Consider the following 26,217-nt stretch of genomic DNA (forward strand, 5'->3'; position numbering starts at 1 on the left):
ATTGCCACTCAGTGCCTCTTTTGCGAACCACAGCACCCAAAAGGAGAGAGAGAACAGAGGGGAATGCCCTGCCACAGAGGCAGGGTGGGATAGGGGGCTTGGGGGTGGGAGGGATGCTGGGAGCATTGGAGGTGGGGAATGGGCACTGGTGGAGGGATGGGTACTGGATCATTGTATAACTGAAACCCAGGCACAGAAGTTTGTAAGTCAACAACTGTACCTCACGGTTTTTCACTAATAAAAATTTTAAAAAATTGAAAAACTAAATAAATAAATAAACACCAAGCAGAGCAAGTCATGAAAGCAAGACCCGTTCCCAATCCCCTCTGGCCTCCGAGAGACTTTGGACAGTCTTTAAAATCACAACCTCGGCAGAGCCGTCCGTGTGAGCTGTTGTTCTTTTCCAGAAGCCTCTGGAGCCCGCGGACAGTCGTGATTTGGTGACGGAGGGTCTGAGCACGGAGCTCAGCGGGCTCCACCGATGTCATTGTCTCTCCTGCCTATTTCCTTGCCGTATTTCCAAGTGGCCCACATGGCAAGACTTCAGGGAGAGACGGCTACTGAACCACGCTTCTCCCCCTTTCCCTGCAGTAACTGAAAGCGCAGCCCAGGATGGACGGGAATTTCGTCTGCCTTCACGTGTACTAGGCCTGGGCTTCGGGCCCGGACGACGACTCCAGATTTCCGTGAGTCAGTCCTAAGAACGTGGCCATCCCAGCGGGCTCCACGCACACAGGCTTTGCTCATGCCAAGCCCCGTCTCTCACCGGAAACCTTTGCCCGGGCTGATGCCTGGCTCGGGAACGCTGGTGGCCCAGACCCCAGCTACCAACCCTCCAGACACCAGCACCGTCTCCCACACCCACACGTGCTACACAGCCTTGTTTCTTTCCTTCCCCACCCCGAGCACAACTCCATCTTGGTCATCCTCCCTCCCTGCGCAATCAGGAGTGAGCTCCAAGAATCAGAGGTCAAGGTATACTTAAGGAGTCTTGGGGCTGGAGCGATAGCACAGCGGGAAGGGCGGTTGCCTTGCACGGGGCCGACAAGGGTTCAATTCCCGGCATCCCATAGGGTCCCCCAAGCACCGCCAGGTGTGATTCCTGAGTGCAGAGCCAGGAATAAAGGAATAACCCCTGAGATTGCCAGGTGTGGAGAGCACTCTCCATACGCATGAAGGTACCGGCAGAGGAACAAAGGCATGCGGGTCCCGGGGCTGAGATCTCCAAGTCTGCTCGGATCGGGGCTGGGCATCCTCCACCCAGATCCTCCATCTTCCAGTAGGCAGAGGTCACACACCCACCAACTGGCCCCCTGGCGCCGTATAATCCCATCAACAGCCAAGACCCAGAGACTATAAAACCCAGCTCCCAGAAGCGACATCTTATTATCTCATTCTTGCTTTGGACAACCTGGCAGGCTACATTGGGTAGAGTCTGGCAAACTCCCCGGGGCGTACCCACTATGCCAAATACCAGTAACAATGAAGGATCTCGTTCTCCTAACCCTGAAAGAGCCTTGAATCTGGCACTTTTTAAAAATCTCAGGGCTAGGACGAAGTAGACGTTACTGGGGCCTGCTCCAGGCAACTGATGAACAACAGGATGGTCGTGATAGTGACTGCTGGGTGTGACCACAAAAAGCAAAAAAAAAAAAAAAAAGAAAAAAAATGTCTTTCCACCAGACAATACTGGTTTAATTGGAATACTTATCTTTATTTTGGTTTGGGGCTACACCCTACAGTGCTCAAGGCTCTGGGCTCAAGGATCAGTCTTGGAGAAGTTCAGGCGTCACAGGGGACCGAACCCAGGTTGGCTGTGATTAAGGCGAGGGCTTTACCAGGTACCGCCTCTCAGACCCTGGTTCATGATTCCAAGCAAACGAGGGTGCTTCGAGCTCCAAGATTCCGAGCGCAGCGGGGAGTCTGGGCTGGAGGCCGGTCAGCCTCGCTCGGGAAGACGGACGCTCTGGGGGGCTCTGGAGTGCGGCTAATTTCCCCGGCCAAGTTTCAAATTCACAAACCAACCCTTTGACGATGCTCCGGTTCACGAACAGACCCTTCCCACGAGCAGGACCCGCCCTGCCACGCGCACACCCGCGGCCGTGGCTGCCAGCACACTACTCTCTCGTGGCCCGTGAGCACGCGTTGGGTGACAACCCGGCATCCCACAGCGCGGGCAGAAATGCCAGCCCAACAGCTGGGAACGGGATAGCCCTTCCCAAACGCATAAACGGCCATTCTGACATATTTTAAAAGTCTATTCCTTTGAAATTGACCAAAACAAATTCTTTAAAACTTGGGGCTGGAGAGATAGCACAGAGGGTAGGGCGTTTGCCTTGCACACGGCCGACCCGGGTTCGATTCCCAAGCATCCCATATGTTCCCCTGAGCACCGCCAGGAGTAACTCCTGAGTGCAGAGCCAGGAGTAACCCCTGTGCATCGCCGGCTGTGACCCAAAAAGCAAAAAAAAAAAAACAAAAACAGGAGGGCAGGAGAGATAGCACAGCGGGTAGGGCGTTTCCCTTGCACGTGACTGACCTGGGTTCGATTCCCAGCATCCCATAGGGTCCCCTGAGCATCACCAGGAGTAATTCCTGAGTGCAGGAACCAGGAGGAACCCCTGTGCATCGCCAGGTGTGACCCAAAAAATTTAAAAAAAATGAATAAAAAGAAACTTAGCATTCGTGTGTCATAGGAACTAAATGACAGAAAAGATGTTGGCACACAGCATCTCCAGGTTCAAAACGTGAATACACAAGGGGCTGGAGAGATAATACAGGGGTGAAGGTGTTTGCCTGTACACGGCCATCACTCATTCTATACCCAGCATCACATAAGGTCCCCCTCACGCTTCCAGGAGCCAGCCCTGGGCACAGCTGGGTATGGTCCAAGGCCCCCACCCCCACCCTGCAAAAATAGTACAGCTGGGCCAGAGAGACGGCACAAAGGCTAAGGTCCTGGACTAGCACGCGCTACAGTCAGGGCCCGGGTTTGAATCCCAGCACCGGAGTGCCTGAGCACTGCCAGGCCTGCCCCGGAACAGATACCTCGGTGTAGTCTGCTGGCCAGGTGTGGCCAAAAAAAAAAAAAAAAATAGAAGGGATAAAGATAAAAAGCAAATACTTGACTCAGAAATTCTAGTGAGAGGCTGGAGCGATAGCACAGCGGGGAGGGCGTTTGCCTTGCACGCGGCCGACCCAGGTTCGATTCCCAGCATCCCATAGGGTCCCCCAAGCACCGCCAGGAGTAATTCCTGAGTGCAGAGCCAGGACTAACCCCTGAGCATCGCCGGGTGTGACCCAAAAAGCAAAAAAGAAAAAAAAAGGAAAAATTCCAGTGAAAGGAAGATACCTGAACAACTGGATATCCACACAAAACTGTAATCACAAGAATTGCTGCAGTACTTTTGACAAGAAACATGGAGGCAAGAAACATCAACAAAATGCGCCTGAACAGCTCATTTGTGCTAATCCCTACTAAGAAAGAAATGCTCTTCGGTTCTTCAAAAATGGTCTTGCCTGGAATAACAATGGGTGGGGCAAAGGGCCCATCACCGGGAACAGCAGGAACCCAGGAAAGGGAGCTGGGTGTGTTAACACTATTTCTGCCAGGTGACTGATGGGAGCAGGCAGGATTTCTCTCTCCTTGTGTTTTTCTGTGCTCTCCAAATTCCTTTGGAGCAAGTCCTGCACCACTCAAGTAAACATACTTTGAAAGGTGTTTATGAACAGAGAAGGAAAGACATCAGGAGGTGGGGGGGGGGGGGGGGGGGGGGATGAGAAAGGGCTTAATGGGGAAGCAGGGTTCAGGGACCTTGGGCTCCTGGGAAATGTGAGGGCGTTGGTACAGCTAATATCCAAACCGCAGACTCAACAACACGGAAGACAAGGGATCCAAACTACGGTCACCAAACTTCAGAACTGCCTGTCGAGGTGGCAGGTCCGGGCACCGGGGAGGAAACTTGGGAACATTGCTGGGGGGAAGTCGACATTCTTGGTGGGACTGGGGTTACAACAACATTGTAAGACTACACTGCAGCACTGTCCTCTCTTGCGGGTACCAGTAACGTCTCCACTGTGAGACTTGTTGTGACTGTGTTTGACATACCGAACATGTCACGGGGAGCTTGCCAGGCTCTGTCGTGCGGGCGGGATACTCTCGGTAGCTTGCCGGGCTCTCCCAGAGGGGCGGAGGAACCGAACCCGGGTTGGCCGCGTGCAAGGCAAACGCCCTAACCTGCTGTGCTATCGCTCCAGCCCACAACATTGTATGTTTGAAACTCAACGATCACTGATCTTGAGCGGAAATTTTTTCAATCAAGGGGCCAGAGAGAGAGACAGCAGGGCAGGCAAGGTGTCTGCCTCACATTCAGTCAACCTGGTTCCATTCCTGGCACCACACAGAGCCCCCCAGAGCCTCACCAGGAGTGATGCCTGAGAGCCAAGAGTCGGCCCCAAGCACTGCTGGGTGTGGCTTCAAAACCAACAAATCACGATCACGATCAAGACCATCCTGTTGTTCATCGATTGCCTCGAGCAGGTCCCAGTCATGTCTCCTTTGTCCTAGCCCTGAGATTTTAAAAAGTGCCATATTCAAGGCTCTTTCAGGGTTAGGAGAATGAGACCCGTCATTGTTACTGGTATTTGGCATATTGGGTACGCCACGGGGAGTTTGCCAGACTCTGCCGTGTGGGCAGGCTACATTCGGTAGCCTGCCAGTTTGTCCAAAGTGGGAATGAGATAATAAGATGTCATAATAAGATGTTCCGGGAGCTGGTTTTTATAGTCTCTGGGTCTTGGCCATTGATGGGATTGCATGGTGCCAGGGGGCCAGCTGGTGGGTGTGACCCTTGCCTACTGGAAGGTGGAGGATCTGGGTGGAGGATGTTTTGTTTTGGACCAACAAAACAACAACAAAATCAAACGTCAATTCTCACCAGGGCCAGAGAGACAAATAGTGGCCAACTCCGCTGACACGAGGGACCTGGAAGAGTCAAACCCACAGAGACAGAAAGTAGAAGGGTGGCGGCTGGGGCCTACGATGGGGACATGGGGATGGAGAGGGTAAGGGCACAAAGTTTGGGTTCTGCAAAACGAGGCGTCCTAGAGATGGAGGGTGGGGGCAGACGGGCGACAGCACGGCAGTCCCTGACGCCACTGAACCACCCGTCTGAAAATGGTTAGAAGGGGAAATTTGGGGGCCCGAGAGAGAGCACAGTAGGCAGGGCACTGGCCTTGCACACAACCGCCATGAGCTTGCTCCCCGGTACCCTACATGGTACCCCGCCCCACATCAAGAGTGAGCCCGGACTAAGAGCAGAGCCAGGAGTAAGCTCTGAGCACTGAGGGTGTAGCCCTGAAACAAAAGAAACAGAAGAGGGCGAATTTTATATCAGGTGCTTTTTGAAAAGGCACAATTTCTCGATCAAAAGCCGTCCTGGCGTGGATGTGGGGAGAAAGGGACTCTCCTTCCCTGCTGGTGGGAACGCCGGCTCGTCCAGCCTTTTTGGAAAACCACATGGGCGTTTCTCAAAATCGAGCTCCCATTCAACCCAGCAACAGCACTTCTGGGAATATAACCTAGGGGCCTGAAAACAACACAACAGAAACATCATCTGCACTCCTGTGTTCATGGCAGCACTATTCACCAGAGCCAGACTCTGGGAACAACCAGAGTGCCCAAGAACAGACGAATGGATAAAAAAAAAAAATTAAAAAACAAACTATAGCACATTTACACAAAGGAATACTATGCAACTGTCAGGAAAATGAAGTCATGAAATGTGCCTAGAAATGGATGAACATGAAGAGTATCATGCTGAGTGAAATGAGTCAGAAGGAGAGAGAGAGAGAGAGAGAGAGAGAGAGAGAGAGAGAGAGAAGAGAGAGAGAGAGAGAGAGAGAGAGAGAGAGAGAGAGAGAGAGAGAGAGAAAATGACTACATTCATTTGTGGTAGATAAAAATGTATATTGTTGAAGACTAATATCCATGGCCAGGGAAAACAGGGGTTAGGAGGACTGGTCAATCAATGGTTGGAACTAACCACACGCGTCTGAGGGGGGCTGAGGTAGTTAAGATAAGAGACCAGTATGACGATAACAGCTGGGAATGACCACACTGGACAAGATCTGAGGGTTAAAAGCAGGTAAAGAGAGATTCTCGAAAACCTTTCAGTATTGATGCTGCAAATCACAATGCCCAGGAGGGAGGGAGGGAGGGAGAGAGAGAGAGAGAGAGAAGAAAAACACCTGGCAGGCGGTGGGGAGGGGCGGGGTTGGGGAGTTGGGGGGTGATGGGAGGGAACCTGAGGACCCTGGTTCTGGGAAACGTCCACTGGTGGAGGGACGGGTGTTGGAACACCGTATGACTGAAACCTAATCATGAATAGCTTTGCAAGGGTCTATCTTAACAGTGATTCGATTCAAAAGTTTTTTGAAAAACACAATTTTTTTTTTAAAGAAGGCGATCTGGAAGTTGTATTCCGAGTGGGGGTCTAGGGAGATCCCAGGGGCAGGAACGGAGAGACTGAACCGTGCGGCGGGTCTACTCAGGTCCACTGTGGCAATCTCCAGGAGGCCACGATGCCTCCTCTCTCTGCAGTTCCCAGCAGGGCGTTTCCTCTGCCCTTGCCCGCGGCTCCCAGCTCGCTGCCCGGGAGCTGGAGGACCCAGACAACATCCCAGGCCTCTCCGGGACCAAGGAGCCAGAGGTGTGCTGCCCAGTGTCCTCCAGCTGGCCGTTACCGGAGCCGGGCAGGGACAGGAACCTCCCCCGACAGGTGACGGCAACGCGGCTCGCACGGCAGGAACGGGACGGCAGGAACGGGACCAGATTCGGCGCACAAGTTCCTCCTTGGGAGCACCAAGGAGACACCCCAGGAGCTGCCCCCGAGGGAGGGAAATCGAGGCTGGCCGCACTGGTGAACCCAAGCACCCCAAGGCCGCAGAGTCACAGGCCAGGGCTGGCTGTCCTGTCTCAAGCAGGGCAGGTGGGATGCTGGCCGCTGCACTTGAAAGCTCAGAAGGGAACACACGAGCACGGGGTAAGCGGTCAGCCGGGCCTTCCCAGGGGCCAGAACGAGAGAGAGAGAGAGAGAGAGAGAGAGAGAGAGAGAGAGAGAGAGAGAGAGAGACTCGGCCTCACCTGCTGTCGGCACACTGACGTTATACTGAGGTAAGATAAATAGGAAGGCAGTCTTGGCGGTGACCTGTAAAATAAAGGGGAAAGTTCCCAGTGAGCTCTGGACTCGCGTCAGCAGACACCAGTGAAACCTTCTGCCAATCCCAAGGTGAGCCCATCCGCCATCCCAGGGGTGCTGGCAGGGCCCGACGGTCCAACACCCAGCCTGGGGGCAGCTGAAGGGACATCCAGGCACATCCCAGCAGAGCTCAGACTCAGGGTCGGGGAACAGACGCGGGGGGGTGGGGGGCCTGGCACCTACAAGCCCCTGGACGGACCCCACAGGGCCACCGCCCTGCTCAGCCTCACCCCGCCTCCCACTCACGGGCCTCTCCAGAAGGGCTTTTCCCGCAGGCAGAATTAACGCCACTTTTTGGTCCACAACAAACACAGAAAATCCGGGGCCCTGGGCGGTTTTCTAGAGTGCTCGTCACCACAGATGGGACGGAACAAACTGTCCGTGGTCAGCTAAGAGCTCCCAAGCGAAGAAAACAAATCTGGCAGCCAGCCTGTCACCCGGCCAAGTCAGCGATTACTGTGTTTTTTTCTGGGAACCCAGCAATCAGGAGGACAGAAGCTGAGAGGTGACACTGCAGCCCTCAAGAAGTCGCGCGCTGGTTCACTGCACACTGGTGGGCCAGAGCAACGGTAAGGTGGGGAGAGCGCCTTGCACGCGGCTGACCTGGGTTCGATCCCCAGCATCCCATATGGTCCCCTGAGCCCCACCAGGAGTAATTCCTGAGTGCAGAGGCAGGAGGAACCCATGGGTGTCGCTGGTGTGGCCCCAAAACAAAACAAAACCAAAAAAAAGCAAAAACCCTGCAGCTTGGACAGACGCCCCCAAGATCCACACCTGGGCTGCTTCTGAAACAGAGACTCCCAGCTGCGGCTCTCACAGCCACCGTCCGCCGGGCCTGAGGCAGGACACCTGCCCCCACAGGACTGGCTTGTTTTTTATGAAAGCGGAACTGGCAGGTGCAAGAGGCTGGTAGAGGGGTTCGGGCATTGGCCTCGGACGACGCTGACCCAGGCTCAGCCCCCAGCCCCGCACACAGTTCCCGGGAGCGGACGGAGAGCCAGAAGGAAAGAAACCTTGAGGACCGCTCAGTGTGGCCCAGTCCCCTCCCCCACCCCCACCCAAATGAAAATTAAATGGGGCTGGAAAGGTCGTACAGCAGGTGTGGTGCTTGCGAAATGAAAACAAAACAGGATCCTCACTGGCTCTGAGAACAAATGATAGTTTGTGTCACCCGCGGGATCCTGGGGTGACAGGGTGCAGGCCTCACACGTGGCTGGGTCCAGCTCCATCTCCGGTGCCACAGTTTCCCAAGCACCACGAGGGTGGCCCGGCCGACAGGACACAGGGCACCACCGTCTTGCAGCCCTGAGTGCTCAACCCCTGGCCCGTGGCCGAGCACCGCCAGAAGGGGCTCCCACGCGCCCCCAAGAAATAAGAAATAATATCGGTCACGATACTGTGGGGCCGAGCTGACTCCTTAGGACCAAACCCGTGCCGTGGCCACACGGCTGGCAGGGGAGGAGCGACTCACAGACCAGGCCCTAACGTGGAGACTCAAGAACCACGGGCCACGCGGTCGTGCAACCGAGAGCCTCAGTTTCCCCGCCGGTCAAAACAGGGATGCAGGTCTGGGCGGCACCAGCTCAGCTCAGACTCTGCCAGGAGGCTCCAGGGACAACCTCGCCCTGAAGTAACAGGCGTTCCTGGGAACGCAACGAGAGCTCCGGCTGCCAGGAGCAGGGGTGTCCCCTGCTCGCAGCCGGCCACGACAGCCCACTTTTGGGTGCCACGGCCCCACACACGTCCCATCAGGCTCGCCCCGCCAGCCGAGGCCGGGGAAGGCTCTAGAAACCCAAGCCCGGTCCACATTTTCGGTGTGTACCCGGAGCGCCCGACAGTCCAGTGCCTCTATTTCTTCAGGACCGATATGTTTTATTTCAGTCAAATGGTTCTATTCACTGATCCTCTGGTGAGAAGGAGCTTTGGCCAGATGTTCCCTCTACTCCAAAAACACACGCACGCGCGTGCGCGCACACACACACACACTCTCACACATACACACTCTTCTCACACGCACACACCACACACACACACATTCTCTCAAACGCACTCACACCTTCTCTGCTCACATACCCATATTCTATCTCACACGCACGCTCTCTCACACACATCCGCACATACACCCTCACACGCCTGCGTACAGACACCTCAACCAGTCAACACTCTCACTCACCCAGCTCGGTGGCCACCCCCTCCAGGAAGCCTTCCCGACGTGCTCCCAAGCTATGATCTCTCCTCCCACGGGAAGCACCCTCACCATGACACACACTTCCCCCCCCCACCCCACGCTGCCCCAGCAACATTTCCACGCAAACACTCACAGTTCTGTGCAGTGCATCATTCCTTGAAAAGTCGGGACTGTGCCGTCTCCCGCCACTGCGTTCCCTTCCCAAGGGACCAGCCCAGAAGCCCTTGGCAAGCATCTCCGTCTCGAAGTGAACTCCGCACGGAGAGAACTCAGAAGCCGACAGCAAGGCTGGCTCCACTCCGCTGCCCCCCGCTTGCCCACCTGTCGCTCTCTCCATCACCCACAGGCTCCTGGAGGCCCGTCCGGCTGTGAAACCCCCAGAGGGCCCCTGCGCTGGCAGGCACAGCCCAGACCCACCGCTGCCTGTCCGGCCAAAGGGTCCATCTCCCTGCCCGAGCCCCATCATGGCCAGACCACCGAACTCTGTGTGCTTGCCGGGGATTCTTTCAGGGGCCCCCACCCCCCCACACCATCCTGGCTGAAATCCCCGTAGAGGTCCGAGGAAGGTGCGAGAAACGGGAGAAACGGGAAGAAGTGGACAGGCAGGCGGGTGGCTCGCAGGAACGCGTCTTTCCAGACACCATATGTCAGCCCTGGGCACAGACATCTTACTGGGGTTCACGTGCTCCAAAAGCACACGTGAGGGGACTGGACTCTGTGGGCTTTGGGCTGACCAGCACGCACAGTCCAGCCTGCCCCAGCCTCTGCGCCAGGCCCATGAGAGCCTCCTTCGAGCGTCTGGAGAGCCCACGTCCCAGCGGGCTGGTGCTCCAGGCCAGCGTCCGAGTCCCCGGGGAGCTGTGAAAAGCTCTGTGCCTGGGGCCAGCCCTGGCCAATTAAACCCGACCCTTGGGGACATCAGCAGGCCGTTCGGCAGCCAAGTCTGAGAGCCACGCGTGCAAAACTGGGCCCTTCCCAGGGCACCGTCTCTGAACCCGCTCCCTGTCCTCCGTGCAACATCTGGTATGGGGCCAGGGGCCACCCAAACAGTGCTCAGGAGGACCCAGGGCCCGGTGGTAATTCTCGGTCAACTGAGCCATTGGTTCAGAACAAGGGCCTGAGGACAAGATGTTTCGTGGGTGCTATAGTGCTGGAGACGTGGGTGGGTGGGTGGGTGGGGGGTCCCCGCCCCAGCCCTGTGGTGGTGCGGGCCTCCAGACCTGGCCTACATTAAGAAGTGACACCTGTGGACATCATCCGGTTGGGTCATGGCCAGACATTCGTCCAAACCACTGTGTTACCTCCTGGCGCCTAGAACTTTCCTTGTAAGTAGATTTTTTCACTTAATGTCCAAAGAGAAATGCATGTTTACAAAACTGAAACAGTTCGGACCCAAAAAGCAAAAAACGAAACAAAAAAAAAAAACTGAAACAGTTCGGAAATAGGCAAAGGAAACACCTGCTCCTTTCTCCGCATCCCTGCAGGCTGGGTACCAATCCTCTTCGAGCTCCTCCTATTCCTTCATCCACTGGGAAGTGATTTTATTTGTATTAGGAGTCTTGACCCAAGGAAGTAAAAGAATTTAAAAAGCTGCTGGGAACCCCCGGGGTCTGGTGCCCAGGGGTACAGCGGCGGCTGGCACCCGCTGCCCTAAGAGGGCCTGGAGACAGCTCTTTGTAAGGGACATCCCAGCTGCCCTCCTGTGGATGGAAGATGCTACAGAGGAACGCGGGTCCCTCTGGAAAGCCCCAGGACACAGCGGCAGGGCCCACAGGGGACACGTCCCTCTGCGCCAAACTGCAGAACCAGGAGCCGGGGACTGAGGCGCCTCCCAGGGCCAAGTTCAAGGTTCAAGGCTGCCGGAAGATTCACATCACGAAGAAGCAGACCCTGGACCAAGTCGAAGGCGGGTGAGTCTGCAGACCTGGCTTGGAAAGTGGCTCGTCCCAGACAGCTGTGCAAGGCAATGCCACGTAGCCTTCCTGGGGGCCCCTAGACAAACGGTGGGTCCTGCATTCCCGGGTCTCAGAGCTGCCCCCATGACTCCCACTCCTGACACCCCCCCCCCAGACAACGAATCCTACTTTCTATTCCAAAAGAAAATTTAAAAGAAGTCGTAACTTATTAACAAATATTTAAATTCCCTCCCTCCTTTTTCATATATATTTTTTTAAGCTCAGTTCATCAGATGGTTGTCTCAGTCTCCTGGAGACGATGGCACCAATCAATTCAGCCCATGTGAAAAGCATTCCAAAGCACATTCACATGTAAAATGCGGCGGGTCGACCTTACGTTTGCTGATGCCAAGCATGCAAGTAAGTGTGTTATAGAATAAGGTCGCCTTTATGCCAGCCGGTGCGGCTCCTGAATCTTTCCCATAGGCTTAATCCCCCATGTCCGACACCGCTCGGCTCAGCCAAGTAAAACAGGCTCTCTGGGAGAGCACACACAGACGCACAGGGCCGGCGAACCCAAAACCCAACTCCTGAAAGGGAAGCCCACTGATTTTTTTTCCCTCTTTTTTTTTTTTGTTTTGAAGGCTGGGCAAAGCATCTGACCCCCTTGCCTGCCTGCAGTCTCCTGGGTCACAGCGGCCCTGCTTGTCTTGGGTCCTGTGAACACAGAACGAGGGGAAATTCCCAACTGCTGCTCTTTGGCGAAACACAGGGCTTGTCATCACACTTCCAACAATCTACATTTTGTCTCAATATAAACCTTGCGTTGTGTGCATTGTGTGTGTGTGTGTGTGTGTGTGTGTGTGTGTGTGTGTGTGTGCACAATGCTATTGTTAATATGCTTTGCTAAAGCAGGACTCTTTTTTTCTTTTTCTCCTTTTGACTCTTTGAGTCACACCAGAGATGCTCAGGGGTGACTCCTGGCGGTACTCAGGGTACCATTTGAGATGCCGGGGATCGAACCCGGTCGTCTGCATGCAAGGCAAACACCCTCCCCATTGGACATCACTCCGGCTTTGAAGCAGAACTTTTGAGTGCGTGGCCAGCAGCACGAGCCCTGGGTGTGAGCGCCCAGCACACACTGCACGCAAGCTCCACGCTCAGCAGCGAGACGACCCGCAGGAAGCACAAGGACACAAAAAGGTGGCCCCCAACAAGGAGGGAGGAGGGAGGAGGAGGAGGAGGAGGAGGAGGAGGAGGAGGAGGAGGAGGAGAGCCTTTGAGCGTCGTGGCAGCCGGGAATATTCACGCCAGGACCCTTCACGTCTCCCGCTCTCCTATGCGCGCCCACCTGGGCCCACACACTCGCGACAAATGTTGATTGATTTTGTCAAGTCAGAGCACGGGCAGATAAGGCGGCCCATGACGATTGATCAGGGACAGGGACCAACCTCAATGCCTTCACCCTGGAGTTGACATCTCAAGCTTACTTCCTCTTTTTATTTCTAAAACTCACGTTTAGTGGCTGGGTCTTTTTTTTTGTTTTAAATCATCACTTTGAGATACACAGTTACAAAGCTGTTCACGGTCATACAACTGGTTCCAACACCAGTGTACACTACCAACCACCAATGACTCCCGTTTACATTTCTTGTGGTACCAGGATGACATGGGCGGTGCTGAGATCACACATGCAAGGCAGGCGGGCACTCTAGCTCTGCAGGCGGCCCTGGTTCTAGTCCCCTTGCTGACTGGATTTAGAAGATTAGCACTGTAGCACTGTCCTCCCGCTTTCATCGATTTGCTCAAGCAGGCACCAGTAACGCCTCCATTGTGAGACTTGTGACTGTGTTTGGCATCTCGAATATGCCACGGGGAGCTTGCCAGGCTCAGCCATGCGGGCAGGATACTCTCGGTAGCTTGCCGGGCTCTCTGAGAGAGACGGAGGAATCGAACCTGGGTTGGCCTTGTGCAAGGCAAACGCCCTACCTGCTGTGCTATCGCTCCAGCCCAAGTTTATCTGGAGAAATAGTACAGAGGATGGAGTATTTTGTCTTGCACGTGGCTGACCCAGGTACAGTCCCCAGCACCAGAAATGCTCCCCCAAGACCCACCCTGAGCACTGGTGGATGTGACGACAAAAAAAAAAAAAAGAAAAAGAAAAAACCCCACGAAACACTGTCCTCCCGTTGATCATCGATTTGCTCGAGCGGGCCAGTAACGTCTCCACTTTGAGACTTGTTGTTACGGTGTTTGGCATATGGGCGAGATACTCTCGGTAGCTTCTGGGCTCTCCGAGAGGTGACGGCAAAGCAGAACCAAAAAAAAAAAAAGAAAGAAAGAAAAAGAAAAAAAGCGTGTCTGTTCAAGGCAGACAGACTTATGATACAGAAGATGGCACAAAAATACAATGACAAGAGAAAACGGAGGACCTTGCGAGGACCTTGCGAGAGGACCAAAAACGTGAAGCAAAATATTAAGAGGTAAAGGGAAGCGGCAAGGAATGAGGCTGAGCCACAAAAAAAAAAAAAAAAGAAGAAGAAGAAAGAAAAAAAGGCATTCATTCCGCTGAAACCCTACCCCTTGGCTAAAGGTGCCCAGAAACTTGGCTCTCGGCTGTTTCAGAACCACTAAACTCCTTCAGTCAACGGTCGGACACCCCACATTCCTTATTTGAGAAAAAAATGCAGCAGGAGTTCCTTCTCTGACACAGAAAACTTCTTTCTACGCTTTCAACGGAGCCTTGGCACCCCACGCCCTCACTCCCTAACTCTCGTCCCAACTCCCCTCCGCTTTGGACCAGGGACAGGCAGCCGGTCTCCGCGCGACACGGGAGCAGCACCGTCGGCTGAGAAACCCAAGCCCATTAAAAATGTCATTCCAACGACTTCCCCTGGCGCTGAGGCTGTTTATAGGAAACATTATTAAGTTTAATAGCATTTCAAAGGGCAGATTCATTGGGTGAAAGGTTAAAAGTGACCCTGCGCTAATAACACGCAAAGGGAGAAGCCTCGATCCTGTAGCCGGGGTCAGCTGGGGACCACACACTCCCCACCCCCCCCACCAATTTCCCCCCAGACGCGCCTCCGCCCCACCCTATCACCACACACACACACACACACACACACACACACACACACACACGCAGAGCTCCACTGAACTCTGAGCTAGGGACCCAGCAGCACCAAGACAGTGATGACCAAACCAAGAAGCCGTCTCACATGCCCTGTTCTAGCTGGGGCATGTGAACCTGAGCTCCAGATGGCAGTCGGACCCAGGATGGGGGTGAAGCAGGGGATGTCCCCTCCGCACACCGGTCTTCCGGCCCCCGGACACCCAGCAGGCAGGGCAGGGTTCCCGGAGCGAGCGCTTCCTGCGAACGATCCTCCGTGGCCTTCTCCCACTGACCCCACGACACAGGCCTGATGGACCACGCCCGGGTGACACACAGACGTGGAAAGGACGAGGGCTTCGAAGGTTCTTCAAGGTCTGTCTCCCCACCTCCAGCGCCAGTTCCCACTTCCACTTTTTTTTTTGTCCAGGCCTTACAATGACAACCTACAAGAGAGGCTTTCCCAGCGGTCTAAAATAAATTCCCGCCTCTCGCACCGACGGAGTCCAGGTCTCGAAAGTGGGCCTGCTGGCCCCACCCTAGCGGGGCACTGGGCGCACGCAGGCTCCAAGACACCCTGGTCCCGTCCCCTCCCTGCAAGTTGCTCTCCTCTGGGACTGCATTCAGGCCTGGGGTTTGAGTCGATTCTGTCCTGGCCCGTGTGTGCGCACAGGCGCAGCGCTGAAGGGGTGAGGGGCTGAGACCTGGGGCTGGAGCGATAGCACAACGGGGAGGGCGTTTGCCTTGCACGCGGCCGACCCGGGTTCAATCCCCGGCATCCCATAGGGTCCCCTGAGCACCGCCAGGAGTGATTCCTGAGTGCATGAGCCAGGAGGAACCACTGTGCATCGCAGGGTGTGACCCAAAAAAGGAAAGAAGAAAAAAAAGGGCTGAGATCAGGCACACCCCAGCAGCTCAGCCTCACACCCTGCTGTCCCCTGCTACTGTGGACAGTGACACTAATGGCCGGCCAGCACCCGTCTCCTGCCGCACAACCAACGGGGCCCCGTGCAATGCCGCCCAGCCGGCTCACGCCGGTTCTCGGGGAGCCAGCCCTGCCTCCTCCCAGACTCAGACTTTCCCCAAATTGCTTTCGCATCTTTCGGCTGGGAGAGGGTGTAGGAAAATTTCAGACAGACAGGAAAACATTTGAAAGGCACGCCCATTGGTGAGGAAACAGCTTGCTTTCTTCTTGCCTTCTTTTCTTTCTTTCTTTCTCTTTCTTTCTTTCTTTCTCTCTCTCTCTTTCTTTCTTTCTTTCCTTTTCATTTTTTTTTTTTAAAGTTGAAGTCTTGGAGCTGGAGCAATAGCACAGCGGGAAGGGCGTTTGCCTTGCACGCAGCCGACCCGGGTTCAATTCCCAGCATCCCATATGGTCCCCTGAGCACCGCCAGGGGTAATTCCTGAGTGCAGCGCCAGGAGTAACCCCTGTGCATTGCCAGGTGTGACCCCAAAAAAAGCAAAAATAAATAAATAAATAAAGTTGAAGTCTTTCAACCCTTCTTTCCCGAGGTTCCAGCTCTGAAGGGGGAGCTCTTTTGGTGAAAAAAGACCTGTGTGCATTTGGGCTACCTTTTTTTTTTTTTAACATTGCTGCTGCAATTCTTGGGGACCAATACCAACCTTGGGCAATTCTGGGAGCAAGGGGACGCCCCAAGTGCAGGCTCTGGGCTCACCCCCACCCCAGTGCCTGTAAACAGACGGCCAGGACATGCTGCCCTCTGTGTTTCTGCCGGAACAGAGACACTTTTCACTTTGTTTCTGCAGCTCCTGACTGGGATGTCTGGAGGCCACAGGGACCGCTGCGTGCAGGCAAGCAGGGCACAGGCCTCTGACAAGACCTTCCTGTATGCCCGCAAGCAAGGCCTAGGGATTCAGGTTTTCTCGTCTGAAAAACTGCCTTGATATAAGAATTAGGCAAAGCTGAATAAACACACATACACACACACACACACACACACACACACACCAGATTCTCCATAAGCCCCAGGTTCTGAAGAACATTCATTATTAGCTGCCACAGTCACAGTTTTTAAAAATTCAATTGCAAACTGAATTTATGAGAAGACCATCAGGATAGCTGCAATAAAATCCTGTTGCTTGCTTCATTATACTCATCAGTTCCAAAATCTAAACTCGACACGGAACCTGAGAGGAACTGCCCAAGGCCCCCCGATAGTTTTAAAGGTCTTTGAAGTTTCGGGCCGGGGAGAAGGCGCCGAGGACTGCCACACAAGCTTCTCACACAGGAACCCCGGGCCCAATCCTCAGCACCTCACGGTTCCCCAAGAATGATGGGGACCGGCCCTGAGCACAGCCAGGTGTGCCCCCAGACACTAACAGGAGCGACCAAAACCACTGGAGCTGGACCTTTCCAGAAAGGTACTTCGGGGTTGGAGAGATGGCACGTGCCTCGCATGAGGCCAACACGGGTCCAATCTCCAGCACTCCAGGGTCTGTCCCCAGAGCCCCACGACGAGTCATCCCTGAGCAGAGAGGTGGGAATAAGCCCTGGGCACGGACCCCCAAAGAACAAGGCGTGGCGTGCCAGCCTCTCCTCTGAGGAGCTGTGACCGTACCCTTACAATACACACCGATCACTGATCACTGATCATTGTCCTCCTGTTGTTCATCCATTTGCTCGAGCGGGCCGTCTCCATTGGAGACGTCGTTGTTACTGTGTTTGGCATATCGAATGCATCACACGTCTTGTGAACCCACATTCCCTCCAGCAAAGAAGGACAAAGAAAACAACCCAGCAGCTTTCGTTCCCTACGGCCGGAAGCTCAGTCGGAGAGAGGGGGAGGGACTCGAATGGGCACAGATGTGCCCCGTTACAAGCCGTCAGCAATCAGCAGGACTGGATGCCAGGCGGAGCCAGTGCCCGGGACACCGCTGGCACCGGCTGGTTCTGAGGACGTTCGCTGATTACTTGGGGGCTCCCCAGACGCGGGGGGGCTGGCGGGGCCAGGCCAGACCTGGAGCTCTTCACCGCAGCAGCCTTCTGCCTAGGAAAGAAAAGCATCGGCCGCCAGCCAGCCAGCCAGTCACCACCGCGACCGCGGATGACGGTCCGATCCGTCAGCACGCCGGGTGCCACGTTACAGAAGGAAGAGCCAGGCGTGTGGGTTGCAGCTGAGAAAATGAAGAGCAAGCGGACGGGCACAAGGCAGACTGACGCTGTACCCCCCGGGGGGGCTGATGGCTAATACCCCCACTCAGGTCCCTCCCCGCCGCCACCAGGATCAGCTGGGACCCAGGGTCCGCCCAGACAGGGAGGAGCAGGAACGAGGTTGGAAAAGCAGCGAGTCCCTCTGCGTGAAGTTCGCAAGTGTGAGCACTAGACAGAAGAGCAGGTGAGTGAGTGAGGATCCCTGGGGAGTTTGGCTTCTGCGGTGCCACTCTGAAGCTGGTGAGCGCCTCGCTGACCAGGAGCAGGCAGAAGTTCCGGTCAGAGTCGGGTCAGGGCGCGCAACGCCAGGGGCATCTGAGTCTGCATCACCCCCACTTCCGGCCACGCTGTGTGGCCAGGAGATGGCCCGCACACGCCTGCCCACTCCACAGGCACCTCCCTCGCCCTGTCCTGCCCAGGACCCCCTGCATGAGGGCACGTGAGGAGCAGACCCGAACGAGGGCCACGTGATCGGGCAAACGCAGTCAGGGGCAAACGCAAAAGCGTTCGGGTTTGTGGAAAACACCCAGCGCTCCCAGCAGTACTGCTGTCAGCAAAACCTTGTCACGGGAAATATTCCAAACGGTCTTCATTCAGAGTGGAAAGGAATCCCGGCCCATCTGCCACCCCCACAAAAACAGCGCCACCGGGGCTGGAGCGACGGCACGTGCAGCAGGTGGGGAGTTTGCCTTGCACGCCGCTGACCAGGGTTCGATTCCCAGCATCCCATAGGGTCCCCTGAGCACCGGCAAGTCTAATTCATTCCTGTGTGAAAAGCCAGGAGTAATCCCTGCACATCGTCAGGTGTGACCTAAAAAAGTAAAAAAAAAAAAAAAAAAATAGTGCCACAGATTAACAAGAAAATACCACCTGACCCCAAAGGCCTGGCCTGAAGGAAACACTCCCCAGAGGTTGCTACCAACCAGCCCTCTGTGCTGCTGAAGAGAGCAAACTGGACAAACACTGCCGCTTGGCATAAACACTGCATTCAAAGACCCTCACGTTCTCTCTCTTTCTCTCTTACACACACACACACACACACACACACACACACACACACACACTCACGTTCTCTCTCTCTCTCTCTCTCTCTCTTTCTCTCTCTCTCTCTCTCTCTCTCTCTCTCCCTGTGTGCAAACATGCTCACCGCTGTACGCATTACTACAAAATCTCATCGCACCGACTGGAAGTGGTATTTTCGCAGATGTGAAAATCCGTGGAATTTTTTCCCAGGAGACTGGAAAACTCCACCGGACTTGCCTCGCGGGCCCCGGGAAGCGCCTGCGGCCTCCTACAGGGCAGGGCCGGCCCAGCTGTGAAACAGAATGGCAGGGCTGGAGGCTGGTGGCCCCGGGGACACCGTCCTCCCAGGCGCCTCACGGGCAGAGCCCATTCAACAACTGCACTGCAGGGAGGTCCCGGGAACGGGCAGCGCCTGTGGGGCCAGCGGCCCCAGGCTGGGCCAGCCGAGGGCCATCTCTGTGACCCAGCCGTGGCAAGAGGATGGACGCGGCACACCGGGCCGGGGCCAGGAGGGAACGCGGCCCCAGGAGCAGGGAGAAGGCAGCCGGGACAGAGAAGGGGTCCCTAAGTCGATGACGGCTGGAGGAACCATTTGTGATGGGAGTTGTGAGCCGAAAGAGATGAAGGACCAAACGTGACGGCGTCTCAGTGTCTGTTTTGCAAACCATAACGCCCAAAAGGAGAGAGAGAGTTTGGGGGAAATCGTCTGCCATGGAGGCAGGGGGAGGACTGGGATGTGGGGGGTGGGGGGGGATGATTCTTGGGACATTGACGGTGGAAAATGTGCACTGGTGGAGGGATGGGGGTTAGAACATTGTACGACTCAAACATGAAAGCTTTGGATCTCAGGGAAGGAAGGAAGGAAGGAAGGAGGGAGGGAGGGAGGGAGGGAGGGAGGAAGGAAGGAAGGATGGAAGGAGGGTGGGAGGGAGAGAGGGAGGGAAGGAAGGAGGGAGGGAGGGAAGGAGGAAAGGAGGGAGGGAAGGGAGGGAGGAAGGGAGGGAGGGAGGGAGGGAGGAAGGGAAGGAGGAAAGGAGGGAGGGAAGGAAGGAAGGGAGGAAGGGAGGGAGGGAGGGAGGGAGGGAGGGAAGGAAGGAGGGAGGGAAGGGAGGGAGGGAGGGAGGGAGGGAGGAAGGAAGGAAGGAAGGAAAGAAGGAAGGAAGGAAGGGAGGGAGGAAGGAAGGAAGGGAGAAAGGAAGGAAGGGAGGGAGGGAAGGAAGAAGAAAGGGAGGGAGGGAGGAAGGGAAGGAGGAAAGGAGGGAGGGAAGGAAGGAAGGAAGGAAGGAAGGAAGGGAGGGAGGGAGGGAGGGAGGGAGCAAGGAAGGGAGGGAAGGAGGAAGGAAGGGAAGGAGGAAGAAAGGGAGGGAGGGAGGGAGGAAGGGAAGGAGGAAAGGAGGGAGGGAGGGAGGGAGGGAGGTAGGGAAGGAAGGAAGGAAGGAAGGAAGGAAGGAAGGAAGGAAGGAAGAGAGAAGGAAGGAAGGAACGAAGGAAGGAAGGGCAAGCCAGCATCTCCCCTGCCTGGGTTTTACAGGGCGCGAGGGGTGGAGGGCAAGGAGGCCTCTGCGCCTTCCACCCTGCAGTCCCCACTCCATCCCTCCTACCTCAGGGCTCCCCAGCTGACACATGCCCCGGGCAGCACATGGGTGGCAACGCGGAGGGCAGATTCCAGAAAGATCTGCGCACCCTCCAGGGCCGGTTCTGCTGCCTTCCCTGACGGGGTGGTGAAGGACAGACAGACAGGCAGACGCTCTTCTGGAAAACACGACTCAGGGCGCTGCCCCTCAGCCCTGCCAGCCTCCAGGGCGCCCGGCACCCTCCCACCAAAGGCACCCTTCACTCATTCGCCAGGGGCCTCTCAGCACCCGTGCACCTCCCGGGCGCCCTCGCCGCCGAGGCCCGAAAGGTCTGAAGAACGTCAGCGAAGACCCCTGAGCTAAAGGCTGGGCTAGGAAACACCGGGGTGGGGGTGGGGGGGGGGGGCGCGGGGCGCAGTGGAGCCCTCACAGGAAGACACGGGCAGGGGCAGGGGAGTTTCAGGCCTCAAGAAGTTCAAGACCACAAGGAATTCAAGCAGGGTCTGGGCCGAGAGCCCGCGCCCACCTGGCCCGGTAACAGTGCACGATGCCCACAGCTGCCCTGGACCACAAACGCTCGTCTCACTCAAACAGGGTTTTCGGTGCCCTGCAGGTGTTTGCTCTGCTCATGCTTTGCTCTTTTTTTTTTGTTTGTTTCTGTTTTAGCTGCAGGGAGAAGGGAGTGGGTGGTTGGCCACGCAGAGCAGCGCTCCGAGGGCTGACTCCTGGCTCTGTGCTCGGGGATGACTCCTGGTGCTGCTCAGGGGACCCAGACGGACGCCGAGGATCAACCCTGGGTCGGCCGCGGGCCACGTGGGTGCCTCGGCCACTGCACTGCCCCTCCCGCGGGGCCCCGGGCGCTTCTTTTGGTCACCCCATCTTCTCTCTGGCTTTCGAATCCCACACGGACAGGCGCTCACCCCCTCCGACCGCCGAGGCCTGTGGACAAGAGCTGCCCGCTCGGGGTCCAACTGAGGAGGAGTCAAGAGCTGAGCCAGGCCACCCCCCGGGTCCTCTCAGCGCTCGCACGGGCTCTGGGGGACTCCTGAAAGAAGTGGCCAGCGGGACCACAGTCCCGTCCATGCTGCGGGCCGGGCACTGTCCACCGGAAGAGCAGAGCCAGCAGCAGAAGGTCGGAGCGGGAGGCAGGAAACCAGAGTGGGGCTCGAGAGGGCATCGGCCTCCCAGGGAAACCGCCACAAGGGAGCTCCCCTGGATTTTTTTTTTTTTAATGTGATGTGTCTGTCCCAAGTGGATGGAGTGGCGCTTGGTCCACACACACACACACACACACACACACACACACACACACACACACACACAGTGGGGGGCCAGGACACAGCAGGAGAGTGAGGGGATGTGCACAGACACCGGTGGACTTGGAGAGCCGGCCACTGAGGGCCTTGCTGAGCAAACGCTGGAGGCTGGGCGAGCGCAGAGAGGGGCACCTGGGTGAACAGCGAGTCAGGAGCGCGGGAGAGACAAGGGGGAGCTCAGGAGAGCAGCCAGGAGCCACAAGGGGCGAGGAAAGGGGCTGGGATGCCCAGGAAAAAGGGCGGACGGCAGGGGGCTGGGGCAATAACACAGCGGGGAGGGCGTTTGCCTTGCACGCAGCCGACCCGGGTTCGATTCCCAGCATCCCAGGTGGTTCCCCCGAGCACCACCAGGAGTGATTCCTGAGTGCATGAACCAGGAGTAACTCCTGTGCATCGCCGGGTGTGACCCAAAAAGCACTGTAGCACTGTCCTCCCATTGTTCATGGATTTGCTCGAGCGGGCCCAGTAACGTCTCCATTGGAGACTTTGTTGTTACTGTGTCTGGCATATCCAATACTCTCGGTAGCTTGCCGGGCTCTCCGAGAGGGGCGGAGGAATCGAACTCGGGTTGGCCATGTTGGCCGCTTGTAAGGCGAACGCCCTACCGCTGTGCTATCGCTCCAGCTTGGTGTAGTAGGTGAAAGTGTTTACATTGGTCGTGATAGGTAAAGGTAAAGGCCCTCCCGTTGATCGTCGATTTGCTCGAGCGGGCCCAGTAACGTCTCCATTGGAGACTTTGTTGTTACTGTGTCTGGCATATCCAATACTCTCGGTCGCTTGCCGGGCTCTCCGAGAGGGGCGGAGGAATCGAACCCGGGTCGGCTGGCCGCGACCCAAAAAGCAAAAAAAAAAAAAGGTGGACAGCACAGCAGTGCCTCCATCCAGGAAGGTCTGTGTTGAGAAGAGGAGGCTGCGGGCTGCAGGAGAGGTCACCCTGAGAAGCCCCAGCCCAGCACCTCCTGCGCCCCCTCGATCCTGGCACTTGGCTGGAGACAACCGGGTTCCAGAGAGGACATGCAAGGGGCCTGGGGCAGGAAGGCAGAAGGAAGCATGAGGCCGGAAAGGAATCCCGTGGGCAGCGAGGGAAGGCTGAGCCGGGGGACTGCGGCGGGTCTGGAATGCTCCTGCCACCCACGGGTGGGTCCCCTCCCCCCCCCCACCCCGCCAGGCTGGATTCTCCTCCCCCAGGGGCAGGCAGGCCCACCCACTGATGGGTTTCTGAGAAGAGGGTCCTCCCACCAGGTCGGGAGTGAGGAACTGTCAGGTGCCAGCCGCGGGGTGTTGAGGCCTCCAGCTGCCTTTCGGCCCGCCAGCCTTGACATTCTCTGGCCAGACTTGGTGACAGGCAGGTAAGTGCGTGGCCCTGGGTGGGGGCTGGCACCCGAAGACCTGGAGTGGAGTCACCTGAACCCCAGGACTGACCTCACACGACCACAGCTCGCATTTCTAAAGAAATGTGTCCAGAAAAAAAAACATCAGGAGTTGCGTGCGTGCGTGTGCGTGTGCGTGTGCAAGCACGCACGTGTGTGTGTGTGTGTGTGTGTGTGTGTGTGTGTGTGTGTGTGTGTGTAGACTGCACGTGCAAGCTGGTTGGAACGACCCTTTCACCGCCTAGAAAGACATCTTGGCCGAGTCTTATCTCTAGACAAACAGAATTTTCACGTTAATAGAAAATCAATCCCTCCATCCCCAAATCCTGGGGCGCGTGTCAGGGTTGGGCACGGCGCAGTGAGACAGGAGACGTCCAGAACCCGACGGCATGGCATGCCTCCCTCGGCCTGGCCGGCTCCGCGCGCCCCAGCGGGCAGTCCCGCGTCTGCAGAAACGGCGGAACGGACCCCACCTCCTCCTCCTCCTCCTCCTCCTCCTCCTCCGCCAAACGCTCACGGCCAGCCAGCCAGACCTGCGGTTCGTTACGTGACCGACTTGAGGGAGCCTCCCCAGGCCTGAAGAGAACAAGGACTCTAATGTGTGACATCGGACACGGATTCAACGCCCGTCCCCGTGCTACAAGCCAGGCAAAAATGACCTCAGTTAACCTCCAGCCCCAGCAGGAACGCCTCCTGCTGCTATTTCCTGACCTCACGCCAAGCACCACTGCTCAGCACCACACACACACACACACACACACACGCACGCACGCACGCACGCACACAACAGCATCTTTCTCGGACTTCCTGGTGCCCGACTGTGCACAGAGTAAGGCCCTGCGAAGCATACGGAATGGGTCCAAATGTCTAGGGTTCATAAACCCCAGAACTGGGGACTCGGACAGCTGGTTCCAGGATGGAGGCCACGGGACCTTCATCCGATGGTGCTCGGGGCTCCCGTGGCCCTGGGGAAGGGACCCCTGGCCTCGCACACACAGGGCGCACGTCCGTCACCGCTGCGAAGGCGTCCCCCTCCGACCCCATGTTTTCAGACAGAAAAGACGCCCCTGGTGACGACAAACTGAGGACAAGGAGGAGGTGGCTTCAGCCCCTCCTGCACCCCAGGACCCCGGCACCCCCGAGGGCTGAGTGGGACAGGCGAGTGCTACAGGCAGAGCCTGGTTCTCCGGCAGGAAGACTTCTGGGACGGAGGCGGTGAAGCTGGACACCAAGGAGGGGAGGGCAGCAGAGTGGCGGGGAACAGGGTCGGGACAGAATCGTGGCAGTGCCGAGAGGAAGAGGGTGGCCGTCTGCTGCAGGTGTCGGAGAGCCCCTGAGGGCCCTCGGAGCTCAGCTGCCCCGTCTGTTTCCATAAACTCGGCGGAGATGGGGGGGATGCAGATCTAGCCCCCGCATCCCTGAAAGCTCCCCTCCCGCTCCCCTTTGCTTCCTCCCGTCCCTCCTCCCCTCCCGCCTTCTCTCCCTGCCACGAGTCCCTCAATATCCCAAACGCCCCCTACGCAACCGTCTTCGATGAACCCGAGTCCGTCTCTGGAGACGCCTCGACCCCAGCACCAAGCGCTTCTCAAAGCTTCAAACCAACTAAACGGAGCCACGATGAAGAAGCAACCGCCCTCTTCCCAGTAAGGGCGGTCACGCGAATAACAAGAACAAACTCTTTCTAGAACTGAGAAATGGTCATTCCGGGCGCTCCGTCGTGACGGCTCGGAGCTCCTCCCTCCCGAGAGTTGAGAGAGAGAGATCGGACTCAGAGCAGGGGCCCAGGGGCCAATTCCTCCTGGCCCCTGAGGGCCAAGTGTGTAAAACACGGGTAAGAGAAGGAAACGGGCTTACGTGGCCCTTAAGTATTATCTTTAGTGGCTGCAGAGACACACTGTGCGGCCACTGCCGAGCAGAGGGTGGTCTGGCCCCAGCTGGGGGCTTGTCTAAGTAGGAGCGAGCAGAGGAGTTATTCTTGCCGGTCTCCCAGTCGGCAAACCTCTGTCCGGAGCTGGGCTGTGATCGGTCTGTAACACAAGTTCCGAGCACCCATCCGCCCCCGGCACCTTCCTGATCTCCCGTCTGAGTGTAAGGGCCGCGGGGTTCAAAGAGGAGAAAGAGCCTCTTTTTTCCAGCGTGCTGGGCTGCCTGGACAGGAGACGGACCGCTCTTATCCCGCCACTGGCCGTCAGAAACCCCTGCAAGGGGGCGGTGAGCGCAAACTGGGTGCCCTTCCTGAGTGGTGACGGCAGCCCGAGCGGCCGCTGACGCTCTGGGAGAGGAAGGGAAGGGTCGCAGGGTCCGGATGGGCCGCGGGAAGGAGACGTGAGGCTTCCGCATGGGGCAGGGGATTCTGACCCACAGCTGGCCGGGTCCGAGTGCTGCTCAGTAAGGGGCCTTCCTGGTACAGGCTGAGAAGACCGGGGAAAGAAAGCACACATCTGTGCGTGACTGCACGGAGGATGCCAATCTCGACCCGACCATTATAAAGGGGTCACGGTCACGGTCCTCCCGTTGTTCATCGATTTGCTCGAGCGGGCCCAGTCACGTCTCCATCGTGAGACTTGCTGTTACTGTGTTTGGCATATCGAGTACATCACCGGGAGCTTGCCAGGCTCTGAGACCGTGCGGGCGAGATACTCTTGGTAGCTTGCCGGGCTCTAATTTAAGAGGGGCGGAGGAATTGAACCCAGGTCCACCAGGTTGGCCAAGTGCAAGGAAAACGCCCTACCCGCTGTACTATCACTCCAGGCCTACAATTTGAGTCCTTTTTACCTCTCTGGAACATCCCCCTACACACACACACACACACACACACACACACACACAGAGCACTTTAGCACTGTCCTCCCGTTGTTCATCGATTTGCTCAAGAGGGAACCAGTAACGTCTCCATCGTGAGACTTGTTACTGTGTTTGGCCTATCGAAAACGTCACGAGGAGCTTGCCAGGCTTTGCCGTGCGGGCGAGATACTCTGGGTAGCTTGCCGGGCTCTCCGAGAGGGGCAGAGGAAAGAAAGGGGAGAAGAAGGATATATATAGTCCTGGGCTCACCGATACCTCTGCGCCTCGGCGCCCGGTGCCCAAGGGAGCTAGCAGAGCCCACAAACTTTCCAGTCTCTCTAAAGAAGATGATGCCCATGGTAAGTTGTGAAGAAGCCCCGAAATGAAGCAGGGCCGAACCCGAGGGCCCAAGCACCCGAGATTCAGCGTCTTGTTACTCCACGTGTTCTGTGGCACAAACGCCAGCATCCTGCACCGAAGAAGCCGCGGCAGAGAGAGGCCGGGCAGAGAGAGGCCGCAGTGGG

The 26,217-nt window shown here is 56.8% G+C and overlaps 1 protein-coding gene across 2 annotated transcripts in view; it reads right to left on the reverse strand.

The window, feature by feature from the left end:
* TRAM2 (translocation associated membrane protein 2) overlaps nt 1-26,217 on the reverse strand; it is an 89,711-nt gene that overhangs the window by 30,871 nt on the left and 32,623 nt on the right. For both annotated transcript variants that reach the window (XR_008794794.1, XM_056130621.1), the window contains exon 2: nt 7,145-7,208. Coding sequence is in view for 1 of the 2 variants with exons in the window: in XM_056130621.1 (XP_055986596.1) it covers nt 7,145-7,208 (64 nt within the window). In the remaining variant the exon portion in view is untranslated. The remainder of the gene's footprint in view (nt 1-7,144; nt 7,209-26,217) is intronic.

This window comes from Sorex fumeus, unplaced genomic scaffold (genome assembly GCF_029834395.1).
Source record: "Sorex fumeus unplaced genomic scaffold, SorFum_2.1 ptg000080l, whole genome shotgun sequence".
NCBI classification, from domain to species: Eukaryota; Metazoa; Chordata; class Mammalia; order Eulipotyphla; family Soricidae; genus Sorex; species Sorex fumeus.